General features: G+C 40.1%; 1 protein-coding gene and 1 long non-coding RNA gene across 2 annotated transcripts; both read left to right on the top strand.

Annotated features, from left to right (window-relative positions):
• Window positions 1-2,503: 2,503 nt before the first annotated feature.
• Window positions 2,504-3,398, top strand: LOC149222834 (uncharacterized). The gene is made up of 2 exons (XR_016248931.1): window positions 2,504-3,106; window positions 3,210-3,398. It is a non-coding gene; the product is annotated as an uncharacterized LOC149222834 (long non-coding RNA).
• Window positions 3,399-10,206: 6,808 nt separating this feature from the next.
• LOC149222833 (uncharacterized) lies at window positions 10,207-11,189 on the top strand. Its single transcript, XM_089383181.1, has 2 exons — window positions 10,207-10,699; window positions 10,821-11,189. The coding sequence occupies exons 1-2, from the start codon at window positions 10,241-10,243 to the stop codon at window positions 11,022-11,024; spliced, it is 663 nt and encodes a 220-aa protein (XP_089239307.1). The 5' UTR covers window positions 10,207-10,240; the 3' UTR covers window positions 11,025-11,189.
• Window positions 11,190-12,728: the final 1,539 nt, after the last annotated feature.

The raw sequence follows: 12,728 nt of genomic DNA, 5'->3' as shown, positions 1-12,728 counted from the left end.
TTTGAATTATGTTTTTGATGGTGGAAATAGATTCAGCACCATCAAAAACATCTAGGACACCTAAAATTTTGAAGTTTAACAATTATAACTTGGATTTACAAAAATCTTTGTCAAATTTTTTTCTAAATATGACTGGAATTTCAAAACTCTCTAATTCCTCTGGCTAGTTAGACTACAACAATTGAAAGGAAAACCATCTCCCCGAACCTCGGCTTTTTGAGCTTTAGTTTCTACCTCAACATCCTCAACAAGATTGACTTTCTGGTCCCCTGGTCATCACCGCTTTCACCTTCTCAACCGTTGGTGCCTTCTCCATTGAGCGACATAATTTCCATCTGTTCTACCACACTATCTACTAGGAGAATCTCGTCGTTTGCACCTCATTCCTCTACCGGATGTAGGTTTTCCAAACAAAATTCCAACATCTCCATAACCAGTTGGAGCCGGTCGAGTTTAAGCTCAAGAAGACCCATCTGACAGACCATCAGGTTGCTTTGAACCCTAGTTCCAGCAAAAATCATCTCCGTGTGACATGAAATTATAAACTCGAGTGCTTCTGCCATTCTGGCGAGGGTGGAACCAAAGTCTTCCTCACTGTCTCTCAGAGAACTCTCCATCATGTTGAGACCACACCAAAGACGAAGGTAAATTTGACCAGTGGAACTCCACAATCCACGTTCACTATTGTTTGAGGACACCTGTCTTCCTATGTATACCATCTCACTTTCCCTATATGCTTCGAACTCATTCCATTATGCATTAATGGCTGCATGCTTCGCCAGAGCTCAATTTGCAGAAGCCATGATGCCAATCAGATGGACCTTCCGGGGATCAGCGCAAAAAACTCCATCACCCTGAGGTTTGACATCACACATACGACCTGCACTAACTACCACATCCATCCTAATTCATCTGTCCCGTGTCCTTTTCAGAGTGACGATTCCATCCCACTTGTCTAAGATTGACACGAATTTCCGTGCCCTCCTAGAGCCTTTGCTTCATTTCAATTCAGCTGATAATATGATTAAGCACTATGAAATTTAATACAATGATCGGATATCTTGTCCCTTGCTTGGCTTGCCTTGACAACATAACCAATTCAACTAGGCTTGAGATTGTTAATGAATAGCCTTGGGTGTTATAGTCCTGTTATCAAACCTTATTTCTCTTTGTGACAACTGCGTGCCGTGGTTAACCAGGGAACCTATGGCTGCATTGAGGTTCCTTTTTATATGATAAAATTCAATTGAGCCATTTTTTTTGTTCAACTTCTTAATTCAATGTATTATTGGAGGAAGGAGTTGATCATCATCATTTTTGCATTTTACTACTGGTTGAATGACAATCTTAAAGTCTCAAAAGAACTCTAGAGAGAACCCCTCTGCCACAGAGCAAGATACTCAGCTCGGTTGTTTATAGCAACTATTAAGTCCCAAACAACAAGTTTATAGCAACTATTAAGTCCCAAACAACAAATTGAGGCCTTTTTTTTTCATCTAGGCGAAAGAGAACCCCTTTTATTCTCAATAAAAGTTATACGTTATTATTATTTTTATAAATTTTTGTTGCGTGGTTAAGGTAAACTTGACTTGGCTAAGTTACCCGTGGTTTTTGAGCTTTTTGAGTTCCAAGTTTATGAGAACCCATGGTATACATGTGGAATATAGCCTATTTAAAAGGGAAATTAAACCAACCTAGATCCATTTTAACTACAGATCTATCAAGCACCGAGAGGGATCAAATCTCTTTTTACTCTAAGAGAGATTTGCACCTCAAGAGATTTGATCCTTCTCAGAGCATGGTAGATCCAAAGTTAAGATGGACCTCAAGAGATTTGATCCGCTCGAAACTTGGTAGATCTAAAATTAAAATGGATTTAAGTTCGTTGATAATTAAATTAAAATTTTAGAAATCCTATTCTAAAATAAATACATTCACTGACACATATATTTTAAAATATCTAAATCTCTGCCATCTACTTAATCTACTTAATAATTATTAATAGATAACTTAAAATTATAAAATCCCTATTACAAAATAAACATATTTAATATAATTAAATTAAAATTCGAAAAAATTAAATAAAGTGAACCCCACCCTCATCCCTCATCAAGTGAGTCGTACCAATACAATGATACGACAATATTTTTCGGTCAGTGTTACCAATACAATAATGCAACAATATTTCTTTTCATTGTAATGATGCAACAATCTATTAAAGTTGTTGCACAATTCTATTCCATAAACAAATGAGCTAAATTTTCAACAAAATATATTTCTTTCTGATTTTATTTTTTTAAATATGATAAAATTTGGTTTTAAATCATTGCTTGAATGTGAAATCAAATGATTGAGATAACATTCTTTGGGCCCCTCGAGGCACTCATGAATAGAGCGTGTGAAATTTGACCGGCCAAATATTCTTAGATCCGTTGACCAGTAGATATGATGGAGATACGTTGTGAGGAAGGGTCACATGGAGCCGTGGAGACGTGCCAAAATAACACTAAATGCCTTCTGCAGTGTGGACAACACTAAATACCTTCTGCAGTGTGGACAACGTTAATGACAGTATGTCAGAGTGTGCCAATCTTCACAGGCATTTAGAATCACGATCACATGCACTTTGGTGCTTGGCTTTCTCGAGTCGCTCAAACCATAGCCAAAGCCCCCTTTGGCCTCAACCTCCCTCATGTGACTGGCTGCCATTCTGCTCTGCTCTCTCCGTCCAAGACACAGATGGCCGGAAGAAAAATTGTGGATGCTTTTATGAAGATAAATCCTTCCTAATCCCAACTTGCAAGGTATAAATGCACGTGAGTAAATCGGTTCAGGGACGATCACCGACAGCACAGAACAGAGTTACTTTTAACTTTGCAGGACGCCTGAGTAGGGACCATCTCGGAAGAAAATCCCGAGAGAGCGAGATCACTTTATTTCACTGATTGAATGATGTGGATAAAAAACAAGTCACCAACGATTCGGCAGCAGCTATTTTGTGTGGGGAAATGCGAAGGAACCGTTGAATTCCCTTCACTCTCGTTTCGGAACAAAATATTGTACTTTCTGGTAGATAGCTGGATTCCCGCGGCGTCGGAGCTTCAATGTGAGTGCTGCAAACGATCTTTAATTTCGATTTGAATACATGGTACGACAAAACCCTTATTGGGATATTCTATCTTGCTCACATTGTGGTTAATTTGATGAAGATCTGTGCACTTGCACCACTTGTGGCTCCTATCAATAAATCTGGTCCTGTTAATACGGAGCAGCATTTACTTTCTCTGTAAAGAGACTCTGAACTTTTGACCACCGAACGGCTTGAGCGAGTGGATTAACTTTGGCATGATTTAGGGAAACTGCCGAAATCGTCGAAGTTGTATTGCTCGAGATTGAAACTGGAAGTATATTTGTTTGAGTCACAGAGGAGGTAAAATGCGGGATCGGAAGTTGGACTCGGGATGGCTGGCTGCGCGGTCCACAGAAATAAGTTTATCAGGCGTGGAGCTTACCACAACTCATCCTCCTTCACAACCTACAAAACCATGGATGGAGGGAGTTGTACCTGGCACGTATGATTTTATTCCCTTTTGCACATTTGCATTGCTTGGAAAATTTAGTTTTTCCGTAATTTGTTTTGATAGGTTAAATTCTGTATCCTCTTCCACTCATGCCGATTGGATTGGCAGGTAATTACTTATGTTAGGGCCAATTCGGACTGATGTTCAAACTAATTTAAAATAGCAGTCCGCTTTGAAAACTGTTTTTACTAAGCCATTCTTTAAGTTAAAATAAAATGAACTAGATATTGTGGAGCCTTAGAGTAGTTCGTACCTGACCTAAACTGTTGGAAATTATTTAAACTTCTCTAACCGAAATTGTTTAACCATCTCTATTGTGTAGCTTGTCATTATGATGATTGTGATGTCATTGTTTTGAGGCATTTGCAAACATAATGAGGCATCATTGGACTTGTGAGATCTCAAATATCTCATGTTATTGGCTTATTATTCTTATGTCACTCACTAAATGTTAGAAGTGAGTTTATTCTACATTCATCATGGGTTTTGTTCTCCCATTTCTCCAACCTATATAAGAGAGGTCTTGGAGGTTCAATAGGTGTGCTTGAGAAGTTGAGAGATTGTATGGATCCCATTTTAACTCCATACTTGAGCGTGTTCAGGCTTTTGTATTGAGAGATTCTGAATAAAAGAAGGCCAAGTTTTGTGGACGTTTCCTCATCTTCTAGTTTTACCTTCTAAATCTTCTTGTTCTCTCTTCTAGTTGTAATTTGATATACTTATGTTATTTGAAAAAACTTCACTTTGAAAGAGAAGCTCAACTCATCAAGTGAGTTGATTACAAATAAGGCTAACACTTCGAATATATATAGTTTCAGGATTTTTGTTAGTTGCCCCTAAACCCTCAAATGTCGGTTCACATAGCCCAAATAACTTGCCGCCAATATTGTCCAAGAGCTTGACAAGTTGGGTTTACATACTCTAACATTTCTTCATATTTATATATAGTTGATCTTTCCTCAAGGCTGCCCAAGCTGTCAATGTTGTTAAAATTGGAAGGATTTCAATGACCTTCACTTGAACCTTTTTTTGCAAGGAAATCCTCTTGGGGAAACCCAAGGGATGCTGTCTCGCTTTTATGAATGGCATCCATAGTAAACCCATCAGCATGGACTAGTGACTGTGTGCCAAACCCAAGGGATTCAAACCAAGCACTTGTTGGGACAAAACTAAATAAATACCTAACAGCATTGGTGACAATCAGTTGAAGTAATCCTCTGAATCACTTGAACCTGCTTTCCATCTCTCTTCAGTAATGTTGGATGTTCGAAGAACTATACCAACAATTTATTACAATATATTCTTAGCTAACGTGGAGAAGTATTTGAACACTTGTTTAAACTTTATTATAACTAGTACTTCAGTCATTCCTTTTAAACATGGCTACAATAGACAATATCCCTGCTTTCAATGTTGTGCTGGCAGTGGTGATTCATCATGGATTGCTTTTGGCATTTCTGGTAACAATTGAAATTGATTTACAAGATAGTCAGTGATATTGATTTACAGGATAGCTAGTCTCACTGATTATTTCTCTATCCACCCTCTGTTCATGCTCAATCTACCTCAGTTACTTGAGATGGAAAAATGAATATAATTTCCACATTACAACCCAGATTCAAGTCCATGTTAAAGGTACGTTCAACACTTTTAGAAGATTTTTCAGCTCTAGACATATAATCTTGACACGAGAATTCTAGCTGAATAGTAGTCATGTTTTTGCTGTAGAAACATAAACAACCTTGCTTTCTGCATAGTACTTGAGTGGCATTCTTCTATAGTCGTCCTCCAGTGGTCATCCATTTTGTTTCTATCAATAGGTATTACCTCCGTTTGACCTGAATCACCTTTCATCCATGTTTAGAGGTGAAACTGCTGCACTCACAGATAAAGGGAGTACTCCCATACAGCCGCTGAATGCAGTTGAATAATCAGATATTTGAGGACATGCATGCAATTTATATAGATGTACCTCCTTTGTTCTCTCAATAGCTATTCATGAAACTTGATACTTTTAAGGCTACAATTTTTACTTGATGCCATAGGCTTTACTGCAGTCCTCAAATCCATCTGCTCAAGTTAAGCATCAAGTGCTTTCACTGTACCCTGATTTTGCTCAGTAGGGGAGTCATAGTATAACAGCTCCCATTCATTTCTGTTTGCTAAAGTTGTAGGGCTTAGAAATTTGAATTACACATATATCAACAGAATTGAGCAATAGGAGGGACTGATTGGGTCTTGTCACTCATCCATATACATTTGCAACCCTAGGATAATTTTTTTTCTCCTATGTTGCAGCTTGCCAGCCAGCAGCCCTACCATGGTCCACAGGTAGCCAGCCTTTAACGCCTCTCATTTGTTCTCTAGTCACTGTGTCCATTGATCTAGCCTGCTCATCTGATGAAAGAGGGTCACTTATTGTTAGGTACTTTAACCATTCTTGCATTCAAGTGCTTTCATTTAATTTTTGAGGCATTCTAGTATGGATCACAGGTTGAAATTGGATTATCGACCGCTATTGGTTGTGTACTTGTTCCCTTACTTCATCTTGGTGGTTATCATGTGTCCCTAGTCCAGTGTGACCTTAGGGTCTTTTTTTCACTGTCTAGGAGTTGGCACAAATAGGAGGCTTTGATGATCGTAGCACTCCATGTTATCCATTCCAAGGTTACTTGGTGGCGGGAAGCGACATTTTCAAAAGCTCCCGGTTTGGAAGAATTGGGAGCGAATTTTTATATAATATATATTTTTATATATTTTGATGCATATATGTCAACAAAAGCATGTAGAATGATGAATTATATATAAAATAATATCCCTTTGCAAGGAAAAAACCTCTTTGGCTTAAGGACACACTACAAGACGCTGAGAAACATGCTGCTGCTCGTGGAACTTTTAGGGAAAGCAAGAAACCATGCATGTACCAAGCATATGTTGTTGCTATGAGCAACATGATTCAAGCTGAACCTCATGCCTTTGAATAAGCCATGAAGGAACAAGTCTGGGAGGATGCTATGGCTGAAAAATACAAGTCAATCACGAAGAAAACGTATGGGATGTTGTGCTGAGACCAAAAGGGAAATTTGTGGTGACTTTGAAATGGCTCTTCAAAATCAGGCATGTGGCTGATGGAAGCATCGAAAAATACAAGACAAGGTTCGTAGCCCGTGGATTTTCCCAAAAAGAGGAAGAACATATACGATGATATATTTGCTCCTGTGGCCCAATATACAACCATTCGTTTGATAATAGCCCTTGCTGCAAGTCACGGATGGACTCTTCATGAAATGGATGTGAAAGCTGCTTTCTTACATGGTTTGTTGCAAGAAGAAGTGTATGTTGAACAACCTCCAGGATTTGAAGTTCATGACAGTAAGACCCATGTATGCCGATTGAAGAAAGCTCGCTATGCATTGAAGCAAGCCCCATGTACTTGGTATGCTTGCATCGACAGTGACTTGATGAAGCTGGGATTTACAAGGAGCAGCGCTGATCCAAACTTGTACTTCAAAACAATCCAAGTTATGCCTCTCATTTTTGTATTATATGTTGATTACTTATAATTGACATGTGCAGAGCCTCTCATTCTAGAATGTAAGAGGGAGTTGGCTTCCGAAATTGAGATGAAAGACCTTGGTTTGATGCACTATTTCTTGGGACTAGAAGTATGGCAAAAGTCGGGTGAGATTTTCCTCTCACAAGGAAAAGGTGTTGTAAAATTACTGGAAAGATTTGGCATGGTTGAGTGCAAGTCTTTGCTTACACCTATGGAGATGAATTTCAAGAAGCTACGTGGAGAGGCTGCCGAACCGGACCTAGCAAACCCTTATTAGTATAGACAACTAGTTAGTGCTTTTTATGTTCTTCGTGAACACTTGCCTCAATATATGCTTTGCAGCTAGCACTTTGAGATAGTTTATGATCGATCCTCACCATGTACATTGGGTCGCTGCCAAGCATGTATTGAGATATCTACATGGGACTATTAACCTTGTATTGAGATATGTCGATGGAGATGTTAGACTACATGGATATACAAATGCAGATTGGTCTAGTAGTGTTGTCGACAGGAAGAGTACTTCCAGATGCTATTTTAGTCTAGGATCCGCCATGATATCGTGGATGAGTAGGAAGAAAAAATCCGTAGCCCTTGGCATTGTTGAGGCCAATTATATTGCAGCCAGCCTGGCGAGTTGTGAAGCAGTGTGGTTGAGGAAGCTCTTTGGAGCAGTGTTGCACGAAGCACCCCCCCCGGATCGAAGCTCCGAAGCGCGTCCCGTACGGAAGCGCCTAGGAAGCTTCATCGGAAGCGGCGCTTCGGCATTTTAAGACGCTTCCTGGAATTTCCGAAGCGCCGGCCGGAAGCGCCGCTTCCATGCCTCCGAAGCGCGGCGATTCGGAGCAGGAAGCGGCCGCTTCGCGCACGCTTCCGTACGCTTCGGCGAAAAGGGGCGCGCCCAAGGGAAAAAAAACACTCTTTTTTTAATTTTTTTTTTAAGTTATGTTCACTCAACATTAAGGGGGTGGGTTAGGGTGAGGTTAGAGTGAGGTTAAGGTGAGGAATGAAAAGAATAAAGCCCCCATTCATTCCTCATTTTCTCACTTTGAGTTTATGAGAGTTGGAGAAGAGAAGAGAAGAGAGGAGAGGAGAAGAGAAGAGAGGAAAGGAGAGGAGAAGAGAGGAGAGCTTGGAGGAGTGAAGAAGGAGGAGCTAGGAGAAGGAGGAGGAGCTTGGAGCAAGAGCTTGGAGGACTTCATCTACAAGAGCTAAAGAGGTAAGTTCAAACCCCAAACTCCCTTGTTTTTTTGACAATTTTTTTGTATTTTTCTCCTCCCTCTCCTACTCTTTCCCATTGTTTCTACTTGCTCCTTTATTTACAGGTTGTCCACCACCTATATCCATATTCCAAGATGGTGTTCTTTTGGCTTCTATGTATCATTCCACTCTTGGTTTTAATGATGGCAAAGGTGAGGAATAGAAGGGAAGAAACAGAAGAGGACAGTGGTGATGGTCATAATAGGAGTGACCCAATGTATGATGAGGAGGAAGGGTTTGAAGAGGAAGGGGATGAACCTGAAGGGGACACTGAAACACAAGATGGGAAAGCTACATCAACACCCTTGTGGAACTATGTGACCAAACTTGATGGGGGAAAGGGTGGTGGATCTTACAAATTTGTGTGCCCTCATGGTTGTCATGGAGGAAAACCATATTGTGGTTCATATACCCGTCTGAGAAGGCATCTTTGTGGGGTGCTGGACAGTGATGAAAAAAAGGGTCCTGTGGGGGTACAAATTTGCCCAAACATTTCAACTGAAGAAAGAAGAAAATACATCCAAATAGAGATGGCTGCACAACAAAAAAACAAGAAACAAAAAACTCATTCTGAATCAAGTGCAACCTCTAAATTTGGTAGTTTCTCATCTCCTCATGGTACTTCTGCAAGCTCTGGAGGTAGAAGAACAATAGGGGATTTCCTTAATGTTGCTGGGAGGGATGATGTGGATGGAAAGATAGTCTGTTTTCTTTGTGCTTGCGGTGTACCATTCAATGTGCTTCGCTCTCCCTATTGGCATGAAATGGTAAAGGCCATCAATGAAGCCCCAAAAGGATACAAGGCCCCCAACTATGAGAAAGCTAGAACAGTGTTATTAGAAAGAGAAAAAGCTAAGGTTCAAAGAGCTTTGACACGTTTTACAAATGAGTGGGTAGATTCTGGGGTATCCATTGTATCAGATGGGTGGACAAATATTAGAAACCAACATTTGATAAATGTTCTTGGTGTTTCTTCTAGTGGTGCAGTATTTATTGCATGTCATGACTCCTCCTCCATCACTGCATCTGCACAAAACATTGCAGATCTCCTATTGAAATCAAGCAAAGATGTTGGTCCGAATAATGTGGTTCAAGTGATCACAGATAATGCAGCAAATTGTAAGGCAGCAGGAAAAATTATTGAGCGTACTCATCCACACATCTTTTGGTCTGGGTGCCTGGTTCACACATTGAACCTTTTGATGCATGATATTGTGAAACACAAAGAATGTGGGTGGATTGCTGAGGTTTACAGGAGAGGGAAGCAGCTCATTAAATTCATCACAGGGCATACAAGGGTAAACTACTTCTATGGCACTTACTCCAAGTTGCAATTGCTTAAAATTGCAAAGACAAGATTTGCTAGTTATTACCTCACCTTTAGGCGGCTAGTGAAGGTGAGACAAGCTTTAACTAATCTGGTGTGTGCTGAAACATGGGATGAAATTAACACTGACATAGATGGTGCTAATGCAGTCAAGGACACTGTTCTTGACAGTTACTTTTGGGGACAAGTTAAATATGTTTTGCAATTCACCAAACCAATTTATTACATGATCAAGTTTGCAGATTCAGATCGACCAGTAATTGGGGAGGTGTATGAGCAAATGGATAGCATGTTGGGGCAGATTAAAGACATTGTTGAGCCTAGAGATACCACCTTGTACAATTATATTCGTGTAGAGGTGGAAAACCGATGGGAAATGCTAAATGTTCCATTGCATGCATTAGCATATGTTTTGACACCTAAATACAATCATCCATCATGGCTTTCAACACCAGCACCTGGGAGGGGGGAAGCAGGAGAAAACCACACCAAGATCAAGAGGTTCACAAAAAATATATGGCTGCATTGAGTAAATTAATCCCTGATGAGGAGGAGGCTGCATTGGTACGGAGACAGGTGAGCAACTATACGCTCAACACTGGTCCATTTGGGAGCATGCATGCAATTAAAGATCGAGAGACTTTTTCTGCTCTTGAGTGGTGGAACATGCATGGAGGGGGTACTCCACTTCTACAGAGTTTGGCATTGCGGGTGCTATCACAGGTGGTAAACACTTCTTCTGCAGAGAGGTGTTGGAGCTCTTATTCTTTCATCCACAGTGTTAAAAGGAACAGGTTGAATTTAGACCGGGTAGAGAGCTTGGTTTATGTTCATTACAACTTGCGATTGTTGTCCCATTACTGTGAAGATGCAAAGTCTAATAAAGACTTGTTGATTTGGGACAAGAATCCAGAGGAGCCCAATTTGGAGGATGGAGTGTTGCGACTAGAGCAATTAGAGGATGCTCTTATCCAGGTATGTCCATTGTGGTATGAATTTTCCAATTTTCCCTTATAAAGAATTTCTTTAATTCATGTTTTTAATTTTTTTGTTAACTAGTGTTTTTTTTTTGCATGAATTTTTTGAGCGATTCTAGGATGATGATGACCGTGTTGATATGCCACCACCCCCACCCCCATCTGGTCCCTTGGTTCCTAGGTTCCATGGTTCAACACCAACAGCAGGGGGTTCTTCTTCATCAGTTTCAGTGCCACGACTTCCACAGGCACCATCTTCTTCATTGCCACCACGTGGAGGCCCGCCACCACGTTCTATTCGTGGTGGAAGGAGGAGAGATTAGTAGATATATTCACAATCTACTACTTTTTGTCATAGATTACTCATTAGACTTGTAGACTTGTGAATTTGAATTTTGAACCTTTTTGGCTTGGCGGTGACCAAGTGACATATTTTGTAAACATTATTATTTGAATTTTGGACATGACAAATGTTGACAGTTGCTCACTTGCTAGATAAATCATAATATGCTCTATGTTTTATGTTTTATAATATGCTTAAATGTTTTATGTTTTATAATATGCTTAAAAATTTGATGTATGTTTGTAATAGCTAGAATATAGATGATTGTTGTACATACTAGTAACTACAATGGAATCATGGATGCCATATCTATCTTGATTTATGCAAAAATATGCATGTTTTCATGTCTTTTACAATTAATTTGGTATTTGGGATGTTTGTTTTGAGTATAAATGCAAAAAAATATAATATATATATATATATATATATATATATATATATATATATATATATAGATATATATATATAGCAGACGCTTCTGCGGACGCTTCGCTTCCTAGATTTTTGGAAAATGACGCTTCGACGTCCCCGCTTCCAAAAAACGCTTCCGCTTCGCTCCCGCTTCGCTCCCGCTTCGTGCAACATTGCTTTGGAGAGCTATTTGAGCAGGTCTTGGACACAACAATTATCTATTGCGACAACAAGAGTGGGATTTGTTTGTCAAAGAATCCTGTGTTCCACGACAAGTCCAAGCATATAGAGATTAAATATCATTACATCTGTGACATGGTGCAGAGAGGAGCCGTGAGACTCCTCCACATTTCGATAGATGAGCAGATAGCCGATATCCTAACCATGGCTTTGCCTAAAGGGAAGCTCTTGGTCTTCAGAGCTTGGACTAGTTGAGATGACCCTTTTGAATAAGGGTCTAGGCTGATTGAGAACATTGTGTAGTGCTCTTCTGGTGTGGAATGGAGCTATAGGGCTCTTGGGGATGAGAGACCTCTGACTGATAGAATGTTGAGACCTGTGTTCTCCCCTAGACAAAGTATGCCCTAGTTAGCGTCCTACACACTTGTGGGATAACCTCGCCCATCTGGCCAATGGGTTGATGAACTTCGGATAGAGTGTGATCCCTACCCCTTGTAGTAGGTGGATCTCACCCAAATTGGTGGAGGCAAGTGTTCTACCATCTAACTGTTTAGGGTTAAGATGGATGATCAGGGACAATAGGGTAGAGTGTGATCCTTACCTCCGGTAAGTTGATCTCACCTATTGTTAGGGACTTTGGGATAGAGTGTGATCCCCATGCATTGGGGTAGGTTGGTTTTGCCCATTGTATTTGGTTCTGGTTGGTAGCCATGGCTCCCCGATGACGATGCTGATGTTGATGATTTCAGGTGGTAGTAGAGTCTCCCCGATGGTGATAGAGACACGATGGTAGTTGGAGCTCCCTTGTAGCAATTCTTCTTCTTTAGATTCGAGAATGTTCAACATGAGATGAGCAGAGACAAGCAGAGATGAGCAGGGATGTACATGACATAATGATGAGATACATATGATGATCACATGATTCAGTTGGAATTTCTCCCAAGCTGAGAGGGAATGTTAATTTGGTAGCTCAATGACCAATTCCAACCATTGCATTGAATTCCTCGTTTCGATAGGACCAAAATTGACTTTTGAAGCACTCAATTCAGATAAGGAAAAGTGGATTTTTGAGATCAAGCCCACAAATACAAAA

The sequence above is a fragment of the Pinus tabuliformis genome, chromosome Q (genome assembly GCF_031772625.1).
Source record: "Pinus tabuliformis cultivar Carrire ecotype Pingquan chromosome Q, CPIR1, whole genome shotgun sequence".
NCBI classification, from domain to species: domain Eukaryota; kingdom Viridiplantae; phylum Streptophyta; class Pinopsida; order Pinales; family Pinaceae; genus Pinus; species Pinus tabuliformis.
Note: the sequence above shows the minus strand (reverse complement) of the source record. Positions and strands in the feature narration are given on the sequence as shown.